Source organism: Narcine bancroftii, chromosome 8 (assembly GCF_036971445.1).
Source record: "Narcine bancroftii isolate sNarBan1 chromosome 8, sNarBan1.hap1, whole genome shotgun sequence".
NCBI classification, from domain to species: Eukaryota; Metazoa; Chordata; class Chondrichthyes; order Torpediniformes; family Narcinidae; genus Narcine; species Narcine bancroftii.
This window is the reverse complement of record NC_091476.1, coordinates 150,770,472-150,798,051: the sequence shown is the minus strand read 5'-3', so window position 1 is coordinate 150,798,051 and position 27,580 is coordinate 150,770,472. Positions and strand designations below refer to the sequence as shown.

General features: G+C 42.9%; 1 protein-coding gene across 2 annotated transcripts in view; it reads right to left on the bottom strand.

The window, feature by feature from the left end:
* The window catches only part of LOC138741371 (transcription factor HIVEP3-like), a 63,058-nt gene extending 56,445 nt beyond the window's left edge, over positions 1-6,613 (bottom strand). For both annotated transcript variants that reach the window (XM_069895332.1, XM_069895333.1), the window contains exon 1: positions 1,291-6,613. In XM_069895332.1, coding sequence (XP_069751433.1) covers positions 1,291-6,297 — 5,007 coding nt within the window. In that variant the 5' untranslated portion in view covers positions 6,298-6,613. The remainder of the gene's footprint in view (positions 1-1,290) is intronic.
* Positions 6,614-27,580: the final 20,967 nt, after the last annotated feature.

Sequence of the window (27,580 nt, the reverse complement as noted above, 5' to 3'; positions counted from 1 at the left end):
ACTCAGAGTACATGTTGAAACTAATCATATGTTTGAGGGAGATGCAAATAAGAGGCATAAGGAACCCAAAAAGGGTTTCATAATGAAACAAAAGGGCATCTCTTGGGATAAGGATTGCGTTTTTGGTAAAAATCAACAATTTTGTGGAAGAGCAAAATCTTATACTTGTACCACAAGATCTCACCATGTCCCAGAGTACTTTTGGATTGTTTACACGATGATGAAGGGAAATGGACACTGAATTCAAACACAACAGGCTTCCATAGAATAACAACATGATAAATAATGGCCAAGATCTCAGGTTGTTTCAAGAGAACAAGAACAGTACATAAAATTCTTAACATTTGCAAGGAACTGGTCAGACCACATTTGGAGCATTGTGAGCAATTTTGGGCTCAGTATTAAACTATGATGTGTTGACATTGGAGAGGGTCCAGAGCAGGTTCTGAGAATGATCCCAGGAATGAGAGGATTAAAGTTCGAGAAGTGTTTGATGGCTTCCGGACCTTTATTAGTTGGAGCTTCAAAGGATGAGACAGATCTTGTTGAACCCTTTCAAATACTGAAGCAAGGATGAATCTCAGAAGGTTGGTTTGCTGAAGCAGCCAGCTTTTAAGAAGGCAAATGGAACGTTGGCCTTTATTGTGAGAGGGATTGAACAGAGATAGTAGGTAAGTTGCTTCCATTGGTGGGGAGACTAGAACTAGGGGTCATAGCCTCAAGATTCAGAATGGAGATTTAGAATGGAGATGAGGAGGAATTGCTTTTCTCAGAGGGTGGTGAATCTATGAAATTTGCTTCCCATTGAAGTAGTGGAGGCGACCTTTAAATATAATTAAGACAAGGTTGGATAGATTTTAGTTGGGAAATAGGAGGAAAAGCATGTAGGTGGAGAAGAGCCTATCAACAGATTTCATTGAATGGCAGAGCAGGCTTGATGGGCCTCATGGCCTACTCCTTCTCCTTGTGCTATACAATCAGGATGAAGGGACAGGAGATAGAACACACACACTCCATATAACAAAAAACAGCTTCTTACCACCACCCCCTGCCCCGCACCCCACCAGATTTCTGAATGGACAATGAACCTATGGACAAGACATCATATTTTATCTTTTTTCCACCATTTATCTTTTATATCTTGTACTTACAAATAGCAATTTATAGTAATTTCTGCCCCTTGTTCTGCCGCAACACAACACGTCATCACAATAAACCTGACTCTGAACACTTAAGCTCATTGGAGCAAGACAGTAACGAGATCCACGCCAAGCTCTGTTAGAGCCTTACCTCACTCACTCGGAGCTTCCTTGTACTTGATGGGACCAACCTCCCCGTCTGTCGGCGAGGAGCTGCAGCCATTGTATAGACCTCCTTGCTGGACATCTGTTTTGACCTCAGAAGCGCGAGACTTAACTTGGTGGACGTGCCTGGGAGGTTGGGGTTGTACAAGCTGATGCACCAACTCGCATACACCGAAGACTGCCGATCGGTTTGCTGCCTGGGGTTTGGTTTGGTGTACCTCAGGTAGCACCAGCTGACGTTGGTAGTTGTATGAAGGCTGGGAAAGTGCAGCACGTGCTGTACGTCACTGACATCTGCGATGGGGAGTGCACTGGACTTGGCGGGACTGGCGACTGAGGGTTGATCTGGTAGAGTGCTGGAGGAGACTGTTTGAAGCTCTAGGGGGTGTAGTGGGGACCTCTCTTGGATGGCTTCCAGGGTATCCTCCTTATTCACTGGCCCCAGGGGAGCTTTACTCCTGTACTGATGACCTGACCAGAGTTCTTGCTTCTCAGAGGGTCCAGGCAATTGCAAGGAAGAATGTAGGGATCCTGGAGGAACCTGAACTGGCATGGCCTTGGACTTCAGTGAAGAGCGCCTTCCAAGCTGGGGAGACAGTCGTCTTGCAGCATCTTCAGCTCTTGGCTCGGTTTTCTCTTCTGATTCCTCTTCAATCTCCTCCTCTTTCACTCGCTTTTGTTGCTGGGTTTCCATGGACAGTTCCAAGCTCCCTGCTGGAGACAACATCCGTTTGCTTCCACTAATGATAGATGGGTAACTCTCTGCTGTGCAAGTACCCTCTGTGGTTGAGGCAAGTGGCACATAACCTTTCCTTTCTGTCATGGGCAATGGTACTCGCAAATAGGGTGACTGCGAAAATTCCCTGTGGTGGCCAGCAATCATCTGTGCGAAATCCAGGCCTATCCCATGCACAGAGGCACTGCACACCAGGGCAGCTTTGGGTCTGCTGTCTACTCTGCAGATGACCACCGTGGTTGGAGTATCAGTTGGCTGAGTTACCAGCATCTGAGACAGGGTCGTGTACATTGCGCTTCCATAGGTTGGCATGTGTGTTTGGATCCTGACGGGCACCATGAATGACACCACGGGCCGAAGGGGCTCACGGGATTCAGTGATGGCAGGCTGAGAAATGGAAAGGGACAGTGTGCCCGCGGCAGAGTTGGTAGCGGTATGGAATGGGGGTGGGCACAGGTGAGCTGGGGGCTGATGGTCCCTGAAATGGCCAGCAGCCCCAGCCTGCAGTTGGAATGCAAGCTGGGAGTGAGCGGGCAGGAAGGGGGTCTGAGCAGGGGGCGGCTGCCTGAGCCGGGTAGGGCGGGCTGACAGCTCTGCCGGTTGCTGGAGAGGGTGGAATGGTGATTGGCGGATGGCCACCTGGGGCAGCGGGTACAAAGGGAAGGGGGTGGTGGGGAGGCGGCCCGGCAACCCCTCTGGAGCCGAGAGCAGGGTGGGCATCTGACCTTGCTGCCGACCTGTGAAGGCGGGCAGGTAATGATCCTGTTCTGCTGCTACTGGGGCTGGTGGCTGCTGGAAGGTAGGGAAGGCTTCACTCAGTGGCTGGCCGGGGTACACACGGGTTGGCTCGCAATGAGGCTGGGCATCGCAGGAGTGGGGCGGAGAAGGAGAGCGATAACACGGTGAAGGGCCATGCCTGGCTGGCAGAGCCAGAGGAGCTGCACGCTCCTGCTTTTCCGGCCTTGGGGAGTCCGACACGACATCGGGACCCCCGCTCAGGGAACACTGGCGGACTAGCAAGCACCTCCTGCTCTCCCTCAACGATGAGGGAAACTTTGGCCCTAAGATGGTGGAGGAAGAAGAGGAGGCAGCATTCTCTGAGGACAAGCTGCCATAGTCGAACGACTTGCTCCGGGCTTCAGAGGCTTCGGCGGGGTGCTGATGGCTGGAGCCCTGCTCCGACGATGAGCGCCGCATCTCCCGCTGCTGGTGGTGGTAGTGAGCGGGCACCGTCAGCATGTGCGAGACCCGGCTGGCGGCATCCTTCGAGACTGCTGCCTCCACTTTGCCTTGCTCCTCTCTTTCAAAGGACGCAGAGTGGCCAGAGCCATGGGACACGTTGCTCTCCTGGCTCGGGCTCCTGGATAACTCGAAGCTGGACTCGCCTGATGACTGCGACAGCTCAGCCAGGCGTAGTCGCTTCTTCTTGGGCGGGAGCTTCTCGGTGGGGAACTGCGACAGGGTCTGGCTCCTCTGTGGCCACTGGAACTCTTCTGGAGGTCTCTCTGGCTCCTTGGCAATGGCCTCCTTCGCTTTGTCTGGCTCTTCCGTCACCAGGATCTCAGGCACCTGGATCTTTCGCTGGCGAACCAGCCGGCCTTGTGAAGGGTGATGGTGTTGTTGGTGGGACCGCTCAGAGGATGGATGCCAAGCACTCCTTGCTTCCACCTCACTCTCCTCAGCCGGTGGCCCTCCCTGCGAGCCCAGGTGCTCGTGTGCCTCAGATGTGCTGGGTCTGCTCAGCGTGTTGGTGTGCTGGATAACGGAAATTTCCTTCCCTGTTGTCCTCTTGGTCACACTGTCCGAGCCAGAGTAAGATCTCGCTTCGATGGACGCGGGCCCCGGCCTTACCCCGGAACCAGCATCCATTGACTCGCTTTTGCCCATGGACAGGCTTACCCCCAACTGGAGGCCGGCAGAGGTCTGAGATGACAAGGATCCCGAGGATTGGGTAGGGGCCCCACTGCTTGGCCCTGCCATGGGCGGAGAGTGAAGACTGCTGCTGTAGTCACCTGGGGGCTCCTCATCGTCTCCTAGACTCTTCTCTTTCCTCCTCTTCCTTGCTGGTGTGAGCTCCAGGGAAGGACGAAGCTTATAATGGACGATCTGTGGTTGCACGTCATGACCCAGGGGTCTGCGTTCCATCTCCTGAGAAGGGTGGGCCAGGTACGACCGGGACCTGGGTGCATGCAGTTCCGAGCAGTAATATTTCTTGTGTGTTTCATAGTTGCTTCGTTTCCTGTAGCGAGCTCCACAAATGTCACATTCATACATCAGTCCTTTCACCCTCGGGCCTTTCTTAGTCTTCTTGGTGGGCTCTGTCTCAGTGGGTTCCTGATCCTCGCCGCCCCTGCCCAGAGTGACTTGCAGCTCCTTGCCTGGGTACCCTGCTTCCTCTGTCTGATACTCCATCCCCGAAGGCAGCTCAATGGCCTTCTGCCTTTTCAGCATGCGGTGGTGGGTGATCAACCCGTGGCTGAAAGCCTGGTCAGGCTCTGTCATCCTGTCATCGAATGAGTGGCTTCCTTTGAAGGTTCGCGGGGCACAGGAGCTGCCTGCGGAGGGCATGGAGTTGCTTCTCATCAGGGGTACCGCTGTCTCGGTGGCACTGGGACCATGGGGAATGGCGGAGAAGGCAAGCTTGCTCAGGTCAGAACTAAGTCCACTGGCACCCATGGACTTCAGGTCGAACTGAAACAAATCCCTGGAGGTGCTTGGCTTTGGTGACTCAATACTACCCCGCCTGGACAAGGAGGTGCGACGGGGTTTGACACTGTCAATCTGGCTGGTGTCCACTACTGCCTCGTTAATTGTGATGAGTTTGGTGATGTGTTCAATGACATTCTGTTCCATCTGAGCTTTGGGCACTGAAAAAGAAAGCGTGGAAGGCTTCTCTTCCACCTGTGGCATCCTCTGCGTGGCGCTCGCTGCAATAATGGCTGTTCTTTGACCGTACCGGCCGTACTTTCCCAAGATAATCTCTGCGTAAGACTTGCCACTGGCCTGTGGTGGGCTGAGCTGCTGCTCGGCACTCTCTGACCGAGAGAAGTAACCTGACTCTGTGCTCCCTTTGCTTCCCGGGCTTAGGAAGGTCTGGGACTGTTCGTCGGCCAAAGCCTTCCTTCTCTCACTGAGCCGCAGCGCCAACCTTTGCTTTATTGAGTGCGAGTCTTCCGGTTTGTGGCTGAAGGACAAGTCAAGGGAGGACTCCGAAAGCTGTACACCTTCATCGAGGGACGGAGTCTCACTTGACTGAGCTAAGGTAAAGGCTGGCTGCCTGGGACTCAGTTCCTGAGTGGCAGACGAGCCACAGCTTGGAATGTGCTTGTGTTTGGATGTCAGGTCAAGGGAGTGACCCATCATCCCGGCAGTCTCGTTTTCAGAGTCTGTGCTTTCATCTCCTTCAGTGTGTTCCTCTGGCTCATCCCCACTCAGCTTCTCCATCTCCAAACCAGAGGTGCCTGGAGACATCTCTCCTTTGGTGCCGGGGACCAGCCCTGCTTTGAGTTTGTGGGCGTGAGATTTTCTGTGTTTGTACAGGTTGCTTTTTGTCTTGAAGGAAAACCCACAGGAATGGCAAGGGTAGGGGCGTTCACCAGTGTGTGACCTGATGTGCTTCTGGAGCACGCTGGGTTTGGCACAAGGACGGCTACAGAAATGGCATATGTACTTGCCTGGCTTTTGAGGCTTCTTGTCCTTTCTGGGTGCCTCCTCTTGTTTCAAGGGAACCTGAGCAGAGTGTTGGCCAAGAACAGGTTGGACGAGCTGAGGCTCCTCCTTGGGCATGATGGGGGAGCAGGAAGGGAGAAGGTGGCGGTGAGGGTGAAGACCAGAGGGCAGGAATGGCCCAGAAACCATGGCTCCCCTTGGTTCAAAGAGCTGCCATGATCGCCCCTCCAAACCAAGCTCTGGCTTCACCGGAGGCAGGAACGCCGACGTCATTGGTGGCTGGAGGAGTGGAGACGAAGTGTGGTGTGACTGCTCGTAGGAGTAGGCGCTGCTGTGCTTTGGCTGATCGGGCGGCGGGGCCTGCTGATGAGCACGCTCCGCAGGAATCGGCAATGGGCCAGAGAAACACGGCTGGGGTGGGATGATGTCGCCCCCGAGGCTTCCTTGAGGGTGGAGCTGGCCTGGATGATAGGCAGTGGCTGACCTCCCACTTGAGGGACCAACTTCAATCTTGCTCGACTTTCTGCTTGGGCTCTGATCAGACCTCCCTGTAGTTTTCTGGTGGCTAGTGCTTGACTCCGGCTCCATGGCCTAGAGAAAGGCTTCAAGCACTTTTCTGAGGGAGGTCGGCAGGATTCATTTGCTGTATTAGTTGTCCTTTAGAAAGTCCCTGCTTTGCCCACATTTGCTGGGAATTGGTGGCTAAATTAAAATCCCGACACAATATTCCTGCGTGATATCGATCCTGAGAACGAGGGACGTTTATTTCAAGTTCACTTCATGGCGAGTCCCTTTGCAGACAATTATCAATCACACACAACATCCAGATTGGCATTCCAGTCAATTTTTCTGGGACTTTCTTTAAAGCTTCTTTTTTCTTCCATTATAACCCGGCGTTGACACTGATCCTACAAGATAAAGAACATGCACCATTATTAATGATTGCATTTGTATGGCACGACTTCCAGCATCTTAAACAAACAGTCACAGCCCGAAGGCACTGTGCAGAAATCTGGCAGAGACAATTGCAAAGCAGCAGACAGGTGTTCAAAATCTTGGCAAAATACCAAATTTTAACAGTGGTCTAAAATGGAAAGAGATAGTATTAAAAGCTTTTTAAAAAGGAACTCTGAAGACTCTGAAGGCAGGTTGAATTACTTGGACTTGCAGAACAAAATTGAGTCTCCCCTGTTCTCCGAATTGATGACAGATCGATGAAAGAGTGCGCGAGAGACCAGATTTGTTTTGCATGTCTAAGTGATTCCACTTCTGGCAATGACATGGCTCCAATTTTCTGTTCTGCGTCTGCTGTAACTTTAATTTTTTTAACTACAGAAGTGTTGGCATGGGAAAAATAAGTTGGAGATTCAAGAAACGGAAATTGGAACAGCAATTGATCATTTGCAATAATTTGTCATTAGATCTCACTTTATGTATTAGTTCAGGGGTGGGCAATTTTAAAAAAAAGTCACATTCCACTTTAAGTATTCCTTATGCCACAAGTGCTGTGATTGGTAAGGGATTGCTTAAGTTGGTATGTGAGAGGGAAGGGAAAGTTGAGAACCACTGCTCTGGACCCAACTGTTACTGAAATATTTTGCTTGAGAGAAATTGCCATTGGCCCATTTTCTTTGGAGTTATGAAACAGTGCACTTAACAAGTCAATTAAGTATGAATAAAACAGTGGTTTTCAAACTCTTCTTTCCACTCACATACCACCCTAAGCAATCCCTTACTAATCACAGAGCACTTATGGCACAGGGAATACTTAAAATGGAATGAGATTTTTTAAAACAAAATAAGTTGCCCACCCCTGTATTAATTGAAGACAAAACCAACACCACAAGATGATATTTCAACCAAACCCTTTTGGGGAAAGTGCCCTCCAAATAGTCCCATGATTGAGTTGTTGTCTTCTAATTATATAAGACAGGAATGTCTGAGAGGAAACCATTGAGCCAGAACAGCTTCCTGGAGAGTCAATGTATTCACTTCCATGCAGATCGTGAACACAAATATTGGCCAATTAAACAATCTTTCCAAAGTCAAACATATATTGCAGTATATAAAACATAGATCATCAAGCAATTTTTTTTTAATGTAAAGCAATATTAGTAACTACAGACATTCAAAAAAATCAATGTAAATTTAAGCTTGAAACTTGCTCATTTTTCTTGACTTAATCTACCTTGTTTGCTGAACTTTACATTTCTGCAGTTTCCATTCCAGATAGATACTGCCCATAAATAACTTCCTCAAGTGGAATTTCATAGGGTAAAACTCCAATAATCCAGCATTCTTACAAATTTGATGGTGTCAGAATGGAATAAAATCCAATGATCCAGAACTCCTGCCAATCAACATTTTTAATTCATCTTTTCTTTAAATAGCTCTGGAAGTGCCAAATGAAGGATCACACATGACAATGAACTTAGACAGAGCTCTGTATAAAGTGAAACGCGGTCAGTGTTGGCTTGAACTCGGCCATGCCAGGTTGCCCATCTAGGCTTGTGCCATTGGCCTGTGCTTGGCCCATATCTACAAATCATTTCCCATCTACATACCTGTCCAAATGTCTGAAAATGCCATACATGTCCCTGTCTCTCCCACTTCTGCTTGCAGCTCATTCTATATGAATACTATCCTCTGGAAAAATTGCTCCTCAGGCCCCTTTTAAATCTCTCCCTTCTAACCTCATACCTATGACCTGATTTTTGACACCTAACCTCTAGAAAACATTGACTATTCACTTTATTTATTCCCCTCATTATTTTGTATTCATCTGGAAGGTCACTTCTCATTCTCCTGTGTGCCAAGGAAAAAAGCCCTAGCCAATCCAGCCTCTCCCCCTTATAACTTTGCTTTAGTGAGTGTTAGAATATAGAACACTACAGAGCAGTACAAACCCTTCGGCCCTCAGTTGTGCCAACCTATATATTCCTACAAAAATAAAAATGTGCCTGTCTAAGTCTCAGATGTCCTTATTGTTCCAGCCTCCACCATCATACCTGGCAAGGTATTCCAGGCAGCCACAACTCTGTGTAAAAAAAAATACCCCTGATGCCTTACCTAAAATTTTTTCCTCTTCACTTTGTACAGATGTTCTCTGGTGTTTGCTATTCCCGCCCCGAGTAAAGGTGATGGCTGATCACTCATCTATGCCTCTCAGAATCTTGTAGACCTCTATTACTTGCCAACTCTGCTCTACGCATTAAGCTTTCCATCTGGTGGTGGCCTCTGTAAAGGTTTCAGTAATTGTCACCTTCTGTCCAAGTATCATTTCTGTTGCTGATCCCTAGTCAAATAATAAGGGTAATGTTTGCCACAAAATAACCTCATTAAAGGTAGTTAACACTCAACCAACTGATGCAATAAAATACCAAGTGTCTCAGTACTTGTGCGCACAATTCTTAAAAGATATATTGTACTAGCCTCAGCCTTCACCGCAATACCACATCAGGGTGCAGTGGAGTAAAACAGGAAAATTTGCAGAGGCAGGGGTCCAGATGTGCTGGAGAAACCCAGCAGGTCACAAAACATCCATAGGAAGCAAATGGTAACCAACGTTTTGGGCCTGGGCCCTTCGTGCGGAATAAGAAAAAAAAAGGCAGGCGCCTGAATAAAAAGACGGGGGAAGAGGAAAGGCAAGAGGAAAGGGAAAGGTGCAGTGGAGAGGAACCAGTAACTCATGTACATTAAGAATAGGTTCCAATATGTGCAATGTGCAAGTGTTTAATGTTACCATCTACAGGCAGACATATTTAAATTTCTGAGCAAATCACAGAGATTCTTGTATTAACTTCACTGAATTACAATCTCCACATTAAATTAAAAATTAAACAGAATCATTGAGAAGTACAGGGGACAAATAGACTCTTCAGCTGACTAAGCACACAGCAATCTTCAAGCGCACAGTAATCCTTCTCTAACCCAGCACTGAAACAAAATGGCCAGAGCATCTGCAACACCAATGCTGCTACTGACATTGGCTCGGAAGAGTGGAGACGCAGCGCTGCTCTGAAGTGTTCAACCACCCAATCCCAACTTCAAAGGCTCCGTACAAACTTTAGGTGGCCTGTTGAACGCCACTTCTTCCACCCTCTCAAGCAGTGTTGTCCTGAAACCAAAGGTCTAAGCCCAAGATGCCGGTGCCAGTGCTCAGCAGTGGCCTTGATGGGTTGTAGACCCCAGGAAAGCAGTGGACCAGCTCAGGGCACCAGAAATGGGAAAAACACTAGAAATGGGAACAACACTCCCCATTGAGAAGGAGAAGCAGAAGTGACGACCCTGCAGGACAGTGACCACAGAGGCTGACCAGCGAGGGGCTCAGCAGCTGAGGGACCAACACAGGTTGCGGGCAACTCGCATGGGCTGCAGGAGAGTAGCTCATGGCAACAGGCATCAGAGCCAGTATTTGAGAGGGTGCTAAGGGCAAGAAAGGCCTCTGGTGCTGAAGGCTTCCTGATTGTGTCAAAGGTTTGGATATGGAACTCGGGCTGCCAATGGATCAAACTGTGTGACAGCAGAGGCAGCGGGAGCGCTGGAGGTTAATCCATGCACACTCAATGAATCCAAAAGGAACTCTGTTTTGCTTCTCTTTCTCTCTTACGAGAAGGGCCGCCGGGTGACACCAATGGCGACTCTTAGTCTGCTTTACAGCAGGCAGAAGGCAATTTTGTGTAATATTACAAGTTCTGTACTATTAGATGACAATAAAAGGAATCTTGCTCTTATTCTTCCCACATTATCTATTAAATGAATTCTACCATTCACCTTCAGGGACAACTTACACTGGCCAATACTTGTGGGACATAGAAGGAAGCAGAGCTTTTGCAGTAAACGAACAGAGGGAGAACCTGCAAACAAACAGTAGCAGAGGTTAGGATTGAACCCAGGTTGCTGCAGTCGCAAGGCTGCAATTCTACCAGCTGCATTATTGTGCCACCCTCAGAAACAGAAAATGCTCAGCAAATCAGATAGCATCTGTAGACAGAGAACAGGGAGTTACCACTTCACATCAAAGACCCTTCGTCAGGTTGAAAAGCCGAGAACAGTGGGATTATGGAGATCATCTTCGTGTCTGGAGGATTGTAAAATGCTTCACTGAAAATTGGGGTGCTGGTACTTCAGATTTGTTGGTACAGTGACTGACAAAGCTGGGTGAAGGCTTCAAATGGCAAGAGGTTGGAATCATGTGGTTGTCCTCACAGAGTGAGCAGAGAAGCTCAAAGTATTCACTGAACGAGTAAAGAATAGCAGCAGCAGGTCAACTGAAGGATAAAGTATTCAATCACTTGCTTGGATTATTTACACCTGGTGGGATCATAAAGAAACTGGATTATTTCCCCAAAATAATGATAATATCTTAAATAAAATATTTAATGCCCAGCACCATGTTCTTGACGCTAATTAATTTCTGATGGCAAAGTCAGATGGCATTGGGCATTTCAACAGACATTGGTGAATGGGAATGTTTAGCACATGTTGCCATGCCACACAAACGTCACCTGATGGTCACAGTGCTCTTAATATTCCGGATCCTTTCTTGCCGAGCTCAGAAGTTTATAATGACCAAGGTATAATTAGTAACACTGTCACTCGCTAATACCCCAGGTAATAATATTTGAAGTCTTTATATTTTACTGAAATGGCAGGGGAAGCAGACTCAACTGTGCTTTTCAAAAAATTTGAAAGAACTTTAGAGAGGTGGGGGGGGGGGGGGCAAACAAAATGACAGTATTAAAGGGAAATAAAGGAGCTAGATAACCAATCAAAAAACAACAATCTCCATGGGTCAACTGGATTCCCACTGTTCAGTAATATTCTGTGTATTAGCTTTTTAGTCAACACATTTCTGAATGGTGTAATTGTTAAAGGAAGTGCTTTGTTATAGTTACAGATCCTCTTCAATTTAAATATTTATCCATCAACAAAAATTAATCAAAGTAAATTGATTGTCTGGTTGCCATCATCCTGCCGTTTAGGGGAGCTTGCTGTGTGATGGAATTATGTTATTAATCTTCATTTATTATATTGGGTGGGTGGACATGGACACAGACACCACAGACCCTTACAAACAGAAACCATTTTGAAAGTTGTAATGTCTACTATTCCATTGTTGGCTAAAGCAGCCATAAAAATTGAAGTGATTCTTCACTGAAACTAAGACAATAGAGATGGCATCTATTCAAACAAGCAAGTTCTTGCTTGACTGACCGGCGCAGACAGGCCAGAGATCTTTGCTCACGATTCATACTTTGGAAGTGGTTTGAAGAAACAGAAGTCAGCATTGATGTCATGTTACGTGATTAAAGACATTTGAAAAGCTGCATTTTAATATTGCACCAAAAAAAAAACATCGGAGGTCAGAAATGCATTAGCCTCTGGTGAGAGAGGTACTGTTCTTGTTGTATTCTCTTGATCCTGGGAGATACACAAAATCAGTGTTAATTATTTAACAGTGCCTCTTTAAAAAGGCTCTTTTCACATGGCCACTTCATGTAATCCAATTTTCCCCTCTGTGTTTGTGGATTAATAAGCATTCTGACGAAGGATCTATGATACATTGCATTAACTCCTCTTTTTATTAACTGCTGAACAATTTGCTCAGTTTTTCTTCCAGAAATTTGCTTTCACTTCAGATTTCCTCCATCTGCACTTTTTGATTTTTCAATTAATAAACTAATAATTTGGTCACAGGTGGAAACAGCACAGAAACAGACCCTTCTGTGCACCATGGCATGCTAACCATTAAATATCCACAGCACTCCCATTTACCGGCAGTTGGCCTATGTATCCTTTGCTTTGGCAATTCAAGTACTCATCTAGAACCTTGTAAAATGTTGAAAGTCCACTTCTTCCACCCTCTCAAGCAGTGTTGTCCAGACACCAACCATTTCCTGGATGAAGAAAATCCCTCAGATCTCTTGTTAGGTTTACCTCAGATTTCCAGTAACATCCACTCCACTGTACAGAACAAATAATTACATTTATTCTACCACTCCTTATTCATCTGCCCACAGTCCATCCACATTTCTACTGCACCTGCTCATTGGGAGGCCAAGAATCTCTCTGGTGAATGAGAAAAACCTCCCAATTCTCTTCTTCCACTACACTCTCCAATCTTTCAATGATGCCCCATGGTTTTATTTCAATCTTTCAACATTTGACAGAGTTCCTTGGCCTGTTTTGATGAACTAATTCATATCTCAGCCATACTTTAATATATCTTCTCAATAGCAAATTACTTGAGGGATTAGGGATGAACAAGAAAATAAAACCATTGCTACACTGTCAACTGATTTGCCATGCATTATAGCAATGTGCTGCCTTGGCAATAGTCTTTGAGTGTGTGTCACAGGGCACTGAGCAGTGGTAGGGTCTATCTGCTCAATGGCCCTATTACAGCACAAAAAAAAGGCTCTTTGACCCTTCTAGTCTGAACTCTTATTCCACCTAGTCCCATCGACCTGCACCCAGTCCATATCCCTCCCTTCCATGTATCTGCCCACATTTTTCTTAAATGTTAGAATTGAGCCCACATTCACTTCAGCTGACAGCTCATTCCACACTCCCACCACTCTCTTTAGTTCCCCCTAAACCTTTTCCGTTTTCCCCTTAACCCTTTGGACTCTGTGTCCTAATTTTCAGGGACTACCAACAACCACATATATTCCATATCCATGTTTTATGGGACTGGTTTTATACCTAACCATCATCTGGTTCAGAATCAGAATTTATTGTCACAAGTCACAAAAATTGGTGCTTTGTGGCAGCGTCATAGTGCAAACATTTATATTATAACTACCTTACAACATTATTATTTTTACATATATAAATTGAAATAGTAGTGCACAAAAAGTAAGGCCATTTCTTTGGTTCATTGATCATTCAGGAATCTGATGGCAGCGGGGAAGAAGCTGTCCCTGTGCCATTGAGTGCTCGTCTTTAGGTTCCTGTACCTTCTTCCCCTATGGTAGGAGAGTGAAGAGGGTGTGGCCTGGGTGGTGGGGGTCTTTGAGGATAGAGGCTGCTTTTATAAGACACCACCTCTTGTAAATGTCCTTGATGGAGTGAAGCCTGGTGCCTGTGATATTGCAGGCCGAGTTAACATCCCTCTAGAGTTTATTGTTGTCTTGAAAGTTGGCACTTCCATACCAGGCAGTGATCCAATCAGCCAGAATGTTCTCCACAGTACACCTGTTGAAGTTTGAGAGTCTTTGGTGATATATCAAATCTCCTCAGACACCTCACAAACTATAGCCACTGGTGAGCCTTCTTTGTGATTGCATCAACATGGAGGTTCCAGGACAGATCCTTGGAGATCTTGACACCTGGGAATTTGAAGTTCTTGACCCTCTCCACTACTGAGCCCTCGATGAGGACTGGGTCATCTTCTCCTGAAGTTCACAATCTTTTCCTTGGCTTTGCTAATGTTGAGTGCAAGGTTGTTGTCGTTACACCATTCATTTAGCTGATCTATCTCCCTCCTGTACGTTTCCTCATTGCTGTCTGCCGACAACTGTGGTGCCATCGGCAAACTTGTAGATGGCATTGGAATTGTGCCTGGCCACACAGTCTTGTGTGTATAATGAGTAGAGCAGTGGGCTAAGCATGCATCCTTGGGGTGCACTTGGTGTTTGTACTGCAGTTTACCCTTGGACCCAGTTTATAGTATACATTATGTAAGGTTAAAAATGACCTCAGTGAACAAGGCCTACTTGCATTTATCTATACCCATCATTATTTGTATACAAAATCCTTAAAACTGCTTTTAGGGTGTAGTTTAATAGGGCCACTGAGCAGATTCAAAAAGACCATTCCTTTTGCTGAACTTTTCTCATTTACCATCCATAAGGTTTGGTGGATGAATTAAAAAAAAACAGTTTAGCCCCCAAACTCCAGATATTGGAGGAATACAAGTATAGGGCAGACCCAATAACATGATGAATCAATAGCAACACTGCATCCACCACCAGCTTTCATGATCAACAATATCCTTCCTACTGCACCACATCGCCAGGTGGAACCACAATCATTGGTCAGTTCATTTGATGTTTCATTGAAGCCAGTAAGAACAGACTGGATTTTGGCCCAACTTGTCAATTATATTTACAACAGGCAGATTTTAGTATAGTACCCAAGTTGCAGGAGTAATCGGTCACACAAGGTGCAGCTGAAACTAATAACGAGCTTATTGCTCAACAAATTGCATTAAAAACCACTGGCCAGACTGGTAATAGTTGCTGCAGTCATCCATGTTCCTTTCATCATACATCAGCCAAACTAGGTATCCTTCCAGGAACCACTGAACGATGCCAATGTGATAGTACAGATTCTATCACCAATGCGTCTATGTACAGATGGTAGTGTAGGATGACTGTGATTGGCTGAGAGCATAGCCATGCCTACTGGAAGGTCTTAAAGGGTTGCTCCTAGCCCAGACCAGGTCATTCTGGACTGGTCGACCTACATGTGATATGCTCCAGTCTTCTAGTTAATAAAAGTTTTGGTTTGGCTCAACAAGTCTTTGGTTCTTCCCAAGTGCTCTACAGCCACCTTAAAATTTAAATCCATCAGCTATCACCCACTATCTGCCTGACTCCCCAATGCCTCAATTAGTACATTTTTGAGCACTTTGGGATGTTCCTATCATTCCTACAACCCCTGAACCAGAATCACCAATGCTTTCTTGATGAAGCCAATGGGACAACTTGCCTCTGCCCAGCTACGAGCCTCATAATTGCTGAGATTTTGATGTAATCTAGTTCCTATTTTATTTATTTATAGTTTCTTGACTTTTTCAAAGATGCAGATGGGGAATCCTGGGATTACTTCAGTCATTAACATTCGCTAACTCTTTGGAAATAACAACGAGATAAACCTTCTTTAACCTGCACCAATACGACTGAGATTGCTGGTGCACTGTTGGTCAACCTTAATGAATGTTGGTGTCCCATGGTCTCGGAGACCATAACCTTGGAAATTAGGAATGTTTAATCTCCACACCTGGGTTGACATGATGCAGGACAGACACAGTTTGTAGACAACAACACAGCTCCAATGGTATTCCAATCTCAAATGGTCAGGTGAAATTATTTGCATTTTCTGCATCAGAGAGACTGCTCAAACACCGAATCAACTACTCTGTTATTTGCAGCACCACCACCCAGTCCCTGTCCCAACACCTCAGCAGCTGAATCAAATCTGTGCAAGTTTGTTTCTCTCATGAGCATAGTTCCACCAGTCAGCTGGAAGAAGAGACAGTGAACAACAGTTGAACAGAGACAGCCATCCAACCAGTCACATTGGTACCCTAGGCTGGGATCTATGATCCCAATCCAGACAGAAATCTTTCCACTCGAAAATATGCAAATGACCCAACAGAAAGCAATCCTGCAAGAAGTCTCATCTCACATTGGACTCCATCAATCTGTAATTCAAAGAATTTAATTCTCTAAGGCTGGCCATGAGGAGACTGGAAATGTCATGTCTGAACCACACTGAACAACATTTTTCCATTACAAACTTCCCTACACAACTTCAGCATATGCCAATGAACCTGAACGGATGCTCTCCTGAAGTTGAATCACCTTTGCTATTTAGTAATTGCAGCAATCAATTTATCCACAGCAAGCTCTTAGAATGTTATAATCAGATATCTATAAAGAAAATCATGAGATGCATACTGAGCCACAAGAATTCTCCTGCTCCTCTTCAATACTGTGGTATGGGATTTTCCCAACAGTCTCTATTTAATATGTAATCAGTGAGTGTGAGAGATGCCATTTGCAATACTCCCTTTCACTGTCTGCCTGTCGAGAGTTTGCGCACAAGCTTTGCGAAAACAGTCCTCACTGCTTAAGCAACAATTGACCCTCTTTCAAGATTCTAATTAATCACAAAACCAGAGCTTGGGGGACTGGGTTTGACAAATCCAACTCACTTTAAAGAGACCATTATTATTGCAATGGCCTTCATTGCCAAATCCCAACTCTCACTTTAATCTTGGCATTTTTAAATCAAGTAACAAGCCCCTTTGTCTTCTCCAGCTGCTCACCCAAGTTGCCAATCTCTGTGACACACCCCAGCCAATTAGAAAGCATAATATGCCTCCCCACTCCTCCACCACCTAATTACCCTGCCCAATAATTCCCAGTGAATCCAAAAGAAATGGCAACTTTGAAATGCAGGAGAGTTGAGCTGTTTTGGAAATATCAGATTTGGGCAGTTTGAACTCAACTTATTTTGATAATTGAGGGAGGTTTATTTATCATCAATCACCAGAATAAAAGAAAATCGAAGCAGTGAATAATTATAATAAAACACAAAAGTAAAAGCACAGAAATATTGGAGGAACTCAGCAGGTCTTGCAGCGTCCACAGGAGGTAAAGATATATTACTGGTGTTTTGGGCCTGAGCCCTTCCTCACGTACAAGGAAGGACTCAGGCCCAAAACATCGGTAATATATCTTTACTATGAATGCTGTAAGACCTGCTGCATCCTTGACTTTCTTATCAGAAGCTTGGGGAAAAGGATTCAAAAACAATATTGGTCAAAATCGTGCTCTGATAATATTGTTCTTAGCCAATTGTTGCCCTACCTCCATCAAAACAACATATCCAAAAGGTTATAAGGCCCACTATAGCACAGAGTCAGTCTTACTAAGAATATATAATGACCTGCTCCTCACCACTGACTCAGGGAGCTTTGCCATTCCAATTCTCTTGGACCTTAGCGCAGCATTTGATGCTGTGCATCACGCTATTTTAATAGATTGCCTCCGGCAGAGGGTTGATGTCAACGGCATGGCCCTTAACTGGTTTAAATCTTATCTTTGTGATAGGACTTTCTCAATCAAAATGGGGAAATTTTCATACTCCTCTGTTACCCTTTCCTGCGGGGTCCCACAAGGGTCTATTCTGGGACGCATTCTCATATTATTCAATATCACAATATCTCCTTCCTTTGCTATGCTGATGAGATTCAGCTTTATCTCCCCTTGAATCCCAACGATCAAGCAAAGAATACCAGACTGAATGACCGTCTGGAGGTCATTAGGTGCTGGATGGCTCAAAACTTCCTGCAGCTAAATGAAAGCAAATTTGACTGAGATCATCCTATTTGCCACCCCCCACCTCCACAACTCCACCAAAATTATCTCCAATACTCTTGGTATCTTATCCACCCTCATTAAACCACACGTCAAATCCCTTGGTGTGATATTTGATTTCAGTTTGAAGTTTGACAAACAAGTCATTGCAGTAGTAAAACCTTTTTCCAGCTCCGCACTAACGCCAAAATAAAATTATTCCTGTCACTGAAAGACCTCGAGAAAGTTATACACACCCTCATTTTCTCCCGTTTAGACTACTCTAAGCCTCTTTACACAGGAATTAGTCAGTCGACATTATCTCATCTGCAACTGGGGCAGAATGCTGCAGCAAGGCTCCTGACAGGAGCCAAGAAGAGGGATCATATCACCCCTATTCTGGCCTCCCTTCACTGGCTGCCAGTACGGCTCAGGATAGATTTTAAAGTTCTCTGGTTGGTTTACAAAACCATGAATGGACTAGCCCCCTCCTACATCACCAATCTCCTATGCCCTACTCTACTTTTTTTTTTGAAACTTTATTTATTAATTTTAACATATGAAGAAAGTAAGTAATTCACATACAGAAAAAATACAAAATAAAGTAATACAAGTACAAAGTAACATAGTTAATACAATACCAATCTCGGCATCTCCCCCGAACAACTAAAAACTAAGACTAAAAAAAAAACTATTTTTAACCCCTAAACCCCCCCCCTCCCCACCCCCACGATAAAAAGTGAAGAATTGGTATAATTAAAAAAATAAAAAATATATATCTTAAAAAAAAGATCGATATATATTAAAAAAACAAAATATATTAATTAAGTATTAATTATTAATCCAAAAAAATTTTATTATATAAGAATATATATGAAAAAACAAAAACAAAGAGAACTTAAACGAAAAAAACCGAAAAAAAAACGAAAAAAAACCCAGCTAATAATAAAAAAACTAAAAAAGAAAAAAAAAGAAAAAAAGAAAAAAAAAAGAAAAAAAGAAAACATATATAGAAAAAATATATAATTAAAAAAAAGTTTTTTTTAAAGAAAAAAAATGATTAATTCAAACTTCTTTAAATTGTATCTAATCAATAAATGGGGTCGACTTTAACTCATAAAAAGACATCTTATCTTGTATAGAAAAAGATATTCTTTCCATAACCAAACAAAACTTCATCTCTGAATACCACCTATCTAAAGACAATACATTTCTATTCTTCCAAGTAATCGCTATACATTTCTTGGCCACTGCCAGCGCTAAGTAAATAAAAGAGATCTGGTAATTATCTAATTCTAAATCAATCAACGGTTGCATATTCCCTAATGAAAATATATCAGGGTCTAATACAATATGAAGATTATACAGATTATTAAATACAGATTGAATACCTTTCCAAAATTGTTGTAACCGATTACACAACCAAGCAGCATGTAAAAAAGTACCAGAAACCTGATCACAACGAAAACAAAGGTCTGACTTACTAAAACCAAATTTTTTAAATTTTTCGGATGTTAAATATAATTGATGTATAAAATTATAATTAATCATCGCCAATCTAGCATTAATCAATTTTTGAACACTATTACGGCAGATTTCAGACCAATCTTCTTCAGTTATTGTTAAACTTAAATCTTTTTCCCATTTCATTTTATCTTTATCCCAATCTATTTTACTATCACTTTCCAACAAAATACGATACAAACCTGATATATAACCCTTTTTTGGAAATGAGAGCACATATTTCTCAAAATCAGTTTCAGACAGTAAATTCATTTGACGACCGCATACCTGTTTTACAAAAGATCTTAACTGATAATACACAAATATAGAATAACCACTTATATCAAATCTCTTTTGCAAAAGAACAAAAATGACCTTCTAAAAAACAGTCAGATAAATTATGTATTCCTTTCTCCTCCCATTGTTTCAAAATAGTATTAGATACCGTGAAAGGAACAAGTTGATTATTATATAATGGTAATCTTCCCGACCACTTATTTTTCAATCTCATTTTATGTAATTTACTTCTCCATAAATTCATTAAATGTTTCAATATTGGTACATCATAAGTTCGTAACAAAGTTTTATTCCATCGAAATAAAAATTCATTCGAAAATTTTTCAGAAATAACTGCCAATTCTATCTGTGCCCAACTAGGCGTATCTTGTGTGGCCATTAATGCGCTAAGAAATCTAAATTGAGCTGCTTCATAATAAAATTGAAAGTTAGGTAGCCGTAACCCTCCAAATTGAAAATCCCACATCAATTTTTTCCAACGCCACCCTAGGAAATTTTCCTTTCGACAAAAAAATCCCTAATTACTTTATATAAATCCTTAAAAAATCTTTTTTGTAAACAACAAGGAATTGATTGAAATAAATATTGTATATGAGGAAAAATATTCATTTTTATAGTATTAATTCTTCCTAATAAACCCAAAGGTAAATCTTTCCATTTAACTAAATCTGCCTTAATCTTCTTCATTAAAGGAAGATAATTAAGTGAATATAAATTTTGGTAATCAGTATTAATATTCTTTCTTTGGCTTGGCTTCGCGGACGAAGATTTATGGAGGGGGTAAAAAGTCCACGTCAGCTGCAGGCTCGTTTGTGGCTGACCAGTCCGATGCGGGACAGGCAGACACGATTGCAGCGGTTGCAAGGGAAAATTGGTTGGTTGGGGTTGGGTGTTGGGTTTTTCCTCCTTTGCCTTTTGTCAGTGAGGTGGGCTCTGCGGTCTTCTTCAAAGGAGGCTGCTGCCCGCCAAACTGTGAGGCGCCAAGATGCACGGTTTGAGGCGTTATCAGAATATTAATTCCCAAATATTTAATTTGTTTCATCTACTTCAAATTCATAATATTTCTAAACATTGAATAATCATCTTTACTAATTGATAAAATTTCACTTTTAGTCCAATTAACCTTATAACCAGAAAATTGACCATAAATCTCTAAGGAATCTTGAAGTGCTGGCAGAGAAACATCAGGATCCACCAAATACAGCAAAACGTCATCTGCAAATAAATTTATTTTATAATCTTCATTCAAGACTCTCATACGTTTGATACTATCATTCTGACGTATTAATTGTGCTAGAGGTTCAATAACTAAAGCAAACAAGGCGGGTGATAATGGACATCCTTGTCTAGTAGATCTTGTTAAATTAAAGGATTCTGAAAGCAAGCCATTAGTAACAACTCTAGCTTTCGGACCATTATACAGAGCCCTAATCATACCAATAAATGAGAGACCAAACGAAAACTTTTCAAGTACTTTAAATAAAAACTTCCATTCTACTCTATCGAATGCCTTTTCTGCATCCAATGAAACCACCATTGGATAATTCTTCTGAGATTTAGATCTATTTATCAAAGTAATTAATTGTAGAATATTATCCGAAGCATACCTATTTTTTATAAAAACATTTTGATCACGATGTATTATCTTTGGTAAATACTGAGCCAACCTATTAGCCATAACTTTAGCCACTATTTTATAGTCTACATTTAACAAAGATATAGGACGGTAAGAATCTACCTGTAAGGGATCTTTATCTTTTTTTGCTATGACTGTAATTATAGCATTAGAACAGGACTCAGGTAATTGAAAAGTATCATAAAGTTGTTGTATTACATTCTTAAATAAGGAAGATATATCAACATAAAAAGTCTTGTAAAACTCAATAGAAAAACCATCTATTTGGCATTTGGCAAATCTTTTATAGCCATTTCAATTTCACTATCCATAAAAGGTTTATCTAACTCTTGTCTGTCTTCTTGAGATAACTGTGGTAAATTAATATTTTTCAAAAAAGAGTCTATTGCATCTTCTTTTATCTCTTTACATTCAATCAAATAAAGTTTTTTGTAAAAATTACAAAATTCATCGTTAATTTCTTTTTGACTAAAAGTAATACCCGATTTATTTCTAATAGGCCCTACTCTACTTCAAGGCCCCTCAGATCGGCCAATTTAGGGCGCTTGGTTATTCTGCGCTTAAATTGCGAACTCAAGGGAGATTGCTCCTTTGTTATTATAGCCCACAAACTCTGGAACAACATTCCTCACTCCATCAAATAAGCCCCTTCCTTTAACTCTTTTAAATCCAGGCTGAGATTTATTTTCACTCGCAAGTGTTTTGAAGTAATTGTTGAGTGTTGACATGTTGTATGTAAAATTCTAAACCTTGGGTACCCATTTTATACTGCGCTTTAAATAGCTGATTAAGTTAAGATGTAATTTATGATCTGAACAGCACTTTGGTCAATGTGAGTTGTTTTAAATGTGCTATATAAATAAAATAATGTGGCGGCTCGCAATTGCGGAGATTGGGCCAGCACATCGCGCGACAGCAGACACGGACAGAGATCGCTAAAGCAACTCCCAGGACAACGAACAGGTGGGGGTAAAAGCTGGGGCAGCATCAGACCATCAGCCCTAAAATGGCATTGGTCAAGATGCCCAGCTAACTCAGCAGAAACAGGCTGGGAAAGAAGGGCATTCATATGCATGGACATTCCCGCCTGCTATTGTTATTCATGTGACTGACTCAGTCAATCAGCAAAAACGGCGCGAACTTGAACAGTATAAAAGCAGCCTTTCCAGCCCTAATAAAGGAGTGAGCTTAACCTGCCACACTGTGTTTGTGTGTGTGTTTCTTTGTAGCGGTCGGCTACAATAAACTAAGATATAGATTGAAACAGTTTTATTCACCAATTATACCTTACACCGTAAAAATTAAACAGATTAAAATCTGAAATCCCAGACTCATGTTTTAGGTGTGGTATAGAAGTTGGAACATTTATACATTCAACTAGTCTATGCATGAAAGGAAGATCCTTTTGCTATCACTTGGCATAAATTTTGACAAAAATTGTAGAAGTGGATTTTCTGTTGGAACCAGACTGTATTTATTGAGCATCTTATGTTTATTGGCACAAAAGTATCAAAATATCAAATACAGTTCGTGACGATTGCACTAGTGGGAGGCAGGAGATGTATCGCTGTTACATGGAAGCCCAAATCCCACCCCCCCATTATTACTTGATGGAAAGTCGAAGTGCAGAGTTGTGCTCCCATGGAAAAGATAACAATATAAGAAGAAATATGATGGGTTTGTTCAAATATGGCAACCTTATTTGAATTACACTGTCTTATGGATATAATTAACTTCTCAAAAAGGTTTAAATAATATAGCTAGGTTAATAGCAATGATTCCCTGAAGCTCGAAATATGGACTAATTAATGAAGGCATGTTCAAATACCCCTTCTTTTTTGTACAATTGTTGTTTTATGTTAACAGTTGGGGGGGGGGGGGACGGTGGTGATATTTGGCCAATCATGTGACATTGTAATTTTTATATATTATTTATATGATGTAAATAATAATGTTCTACATGAGTCTTGCAAAAATTAAAATTCAAAAAAAGACCAGTCAGTTCGTCTCCTCCTCACTGATAATCAACACAGGCGTACCTCAAGGATATGTGCTTACCCCACTGCTCTCTTTGTTTTACATCCATGACTGTGTGGCTGGCACAATTCCAATGCTATCTATTTGTTTGCCGATGACATCATAGTTGTCGGCAGAATCACAAACAGCACTGAGGAAGCATCCAGGAGGGAGAGAGATCAGCTGGTTGAGTGGTGTCACAACAATAACTTTGCATTCAACGTTAGCAAAACTAAGGAGATGATTGTGGACTTCAGGAGGGAATCGGGGAATGCATCCAGTCCTCATCGAGGGCTCAGTAGTGGAAAGGGACAAGAACTTCAAATTCTTGGGTGTCAACATCTCTGAGGACCTGTCCTGGAGCCTTCATGTTGATGCAATCACGAAGAAGGCTCGCCAGTGGCTACACTTTGTGAGGCGTTTGAGGAGATTCGGTATGTCACTGAAGACTCTTGAAAACTTCAACAGATGTACTGTGGAGAGCATTCTGGCTGGTGGCTTCAATGACTGCTCAGGAGGTGCCAACTCTCAGGACAAGAATAAACTCCTGAGGGTTGTTAACCCAGCCTGCCACATCACAGGTACCAGACTTCGGTCCATCAAGGACATCAACATGAGGCAGTTTCTTTTAAAAAAAACATCCTCTGTTGTTCTCAAGGACCCCCACCACCTAGGCCATGACCTCTTCACTCTGCTACCATTGGGAAAGAGGTATAGGAGCCCAAAGATGAGCAATCAGTGGCACAGGGGCAGCATCTTCCCCACTGCCATCAGATTTCTAAAGGTATTTTTTGTGCACTATTATTTAAAATCATTTTTTATAGTAACCATCATAAGATGCTTGTAATGTAAATGTTTACACTCTGATGTTGCTGCAAAAACACCAAATTTTTTGACATGTTCATGACAATAAATTCGGATTCTGATTTAGCATTTCTGCAGCGATAATTAAACAATGATGGTTATGTTCCATTTCGGTGTTTATATTTACTACATGAGACTGAAACGGCTCCTGTACCTGCTCTTCCTGAATTTGGTTCTTTACACGGTGTTGCCTCAGTTATGGCTGCAAAAGGAAAACAAGAAACTTATTAAAGTAAGAAGAGCCTTTTGATGACCTGAGCATTTCTTAATTTCCATTAGTGTTACCTCAACATGTTCTCTTCCCAGGGAAATTAATTGGCAGCTATTGGAGTAGGTGCAGAGGAAATTTACCAAAATATCCATGGATTGAAAATAAGGCATATGAGGCAAGGCTAGCAGAGCTAGGGCTTTTCTCTTTGGATCTGGCATGGAAGTCCCCATCCTGGGTGCAGATGTGATGGAGAAACTGAGAGAATGGAATCCCTTACCACATCCAATGTTTGTTGGTCTGGATTCCTCCCCCATTGTTTGAATTCTGAGACGTGTGTGTGTGTGTGTGTGTGTGTGTGTGTGTGTGTGTGTGTGTGTGTGTGTGTGTGTGTGTGTGTGTGTGTGTGTGTGTGTGTGTGTGTGTATACATACACACATATATATAAGTGTGTGTGTGTGTGTATATATATATATATATACACACACACACACACACACACACATATATATACACACACACATATATATACACACACACATATATACACACACACACACACACACATACACACACATATATATACACATAGACATATATATATATATATATATACACATACATACATATCTGATTTTTTCTTGAAGAAGGGCTCAGGCCCAAAATATCAGCAATATATCTTTGCCTCCTATTAGATGCAGTGAAGACCAGCTGAGTTCCTCCAGCATTTTGGTGTTTTTACATGGATGAAAGAACAATGGGAGGTTATGAAGTAGGGAGGGAATTAGTTTTATTTGGGGGAGGGAAATATTGGTCAGCACAACATCATGGGCCAAGGGCCTGTAATGTCCTGTGGTTCTCATCCTCACATGTCTCCCTTTTGAAACAGCACAAGGGTGGCCGCTACTGGCTGTGCACCAGGGTGGCCGCTACTGGCAGTGCACCAGGGCGGCCACTGCTGGCTGTGCACCAGGGTGGCCACTGCTGCCTGGCTGTTTTCCAAAGCTTTCATTAGTACCTGACATGCATGTTCTTGTCAGCTCGGCTGCAAACCAACAAAATGATTGCTGAAGACAATCAAAGTTCATTTTAGCCTTGCAATAATAAATGCTTCAAAGCCAATTAATCAGTTTTATTGACCAACTACTTTCTCTCATGCAATTGAAATAAGTTTCTAATGTCTCCAGGTCAGTCCTGGGAAGTTGGAAAATGTTTATGGACCCTGTAATTCAGGATTTATAACTTTAAAAACATATTTTTCGATGTAACAGGCCCTTTCAGCCCAAGAGCCTGGGCCACCAAAATGCTCCTCTGAACCTAAAACCCTCATATGTTTTGAAGGGTGGGAGGAAAACGGAGCCCCCAGAGGAAACCCACACCACATGAAACGGGCAGAATGTACAAACTCCTTACGCACAGTGGTGGATATTCTATCTCTTCAGCCACTGAGCCATCTATCACTAGGCAATCACCCATTAGCTGAAAAATATCTCATTTCAGGAAAGAGAGAGAAAGTCAACTCTAGAAAAACAGAGCAATGCAAATATTTTGTGTTGCTCTACCACAATAATTGTTTCATCAGTCTCCCCATCGGAGAGTAAATGAGGCCAATACAAATAGATGTAGGAATGCAACCAAGCCAATGAAAACAACTGCAATCAAGTTAGGTTTCAGCAACATTGGTTCAAGTTTGTGATGGGAAGAGGAACACAAAGCTTTCAAAATGTACAACCATCGTGTGCAGCTTATGCCAGGATGGCCAACATCTAGACCTGATACAGTGGCACAGAAAGTAGAGATGTTGTCTCCCAGTGCCAAAGCCCCAGGTTCAAACCTCTTGTCAAGTTCTTTAATGCAGTGTCGGTGCCAATGGAGGGCATTCGTGAACATCGCTGCCCCCACCCCCAACTGAGGTCTGTGCCGCCCCAAATGAGGTCTTGTGGTCCCCTCCAACCACGCACAGTGACACATCCACCTGCAGGCCAAGCCTTATGCACTAATTCTTTTTACATTTTTAATATTAAAACTTACCAACTTACCTGCTCTCTAAATGAATTTAAATGAAATATAAACAGAAATAGGAAAGTAAAAAAACTTAAGCTCATGACATCAGAATGCACGTGTGACATCAAACTGCGGCGCCACATTTAACAGGGACAGTGGGAGTGTGACCGTGGCAGCTTGCAGAGGCAGGTAGGCACTGCTAGTACACCCCACCATCCCCACTGAGCAAGTTATAAAGCAGACGAGTGTGTCCCCACATGCCCCCGCTAACACTCGCTCTGCCGCCAATCCTGCTTTAATGTGGGATTGCATGCTCACTCTGTGACCCTGTTGTTTCCACTGGCTAGTCAGGTATCCTACATCATACAGATGTGCGTTGATGGGATAATCGCAGGTTGTCCAGAGTGTGAAATGATTAGGGAAGCGTTGGTGGCGTATATTTGATGAGAATGTGGAGAAAACAAGAAAAAAATGGTGCTAGTGTAAAGTGTGGTGAGTGGCAGTAGAAGGGCCTGTAAGCAAACAATCTGACATCAACTTGATTACACCCTGTTATTTTTTTTTATAAGATGGAAGGTGCTAAGGTCCAGATTGATAATTTTGTTGCATTTTAAATTTTTTTTATCAAGAGGTAAAATTATCTCCTTCTTGTCACTGGATTCAGACAGAAAGTTGTACTTCATGGGAGTGAAGTATCTGATGGGTGACAGAGAGCAGTCATTCACCAGAGTCTACTGGCAAGATTCAAGTTACTATCGAGTAGCCAATCACAGAGATCATAGACAATAAACTTAACAGCAATCAGAACATCTTGAATTTGTTAACTTTATACATCAATGTCATGTAGTTAAAGATTCTCAATCCTTTATGTTTCTCTTTTACTTTGCACATATTCTCCTTATTCTTTCTTCTACTGCATTCATCATGCACCTGTACAATGCATTGGTCTACGATTTCTGTATTCTCCTCGTTGGTTTCTGCATACTTCAGGCATGGTAATAGATGGAAGATCTTCAATATCAGAAAATGTAGTGGGACCAGAGTCTCAGCTGTAATAAAACACACACGGAAATCCTGGAGGAACTCAGACAGGTTGGCAGAGTCCATTGATAGTAAAGCAATATTACCAACATTTCAGGCCTGAGCTCTTCTTCAAGGAATAAACAAAGAACAGGAAGGCAGAGTCTCAGCTGACAATCAACTAAAAAGTATTTGAACAGAGTTCACAAAAGTGCTGGAGAAACTCATCGA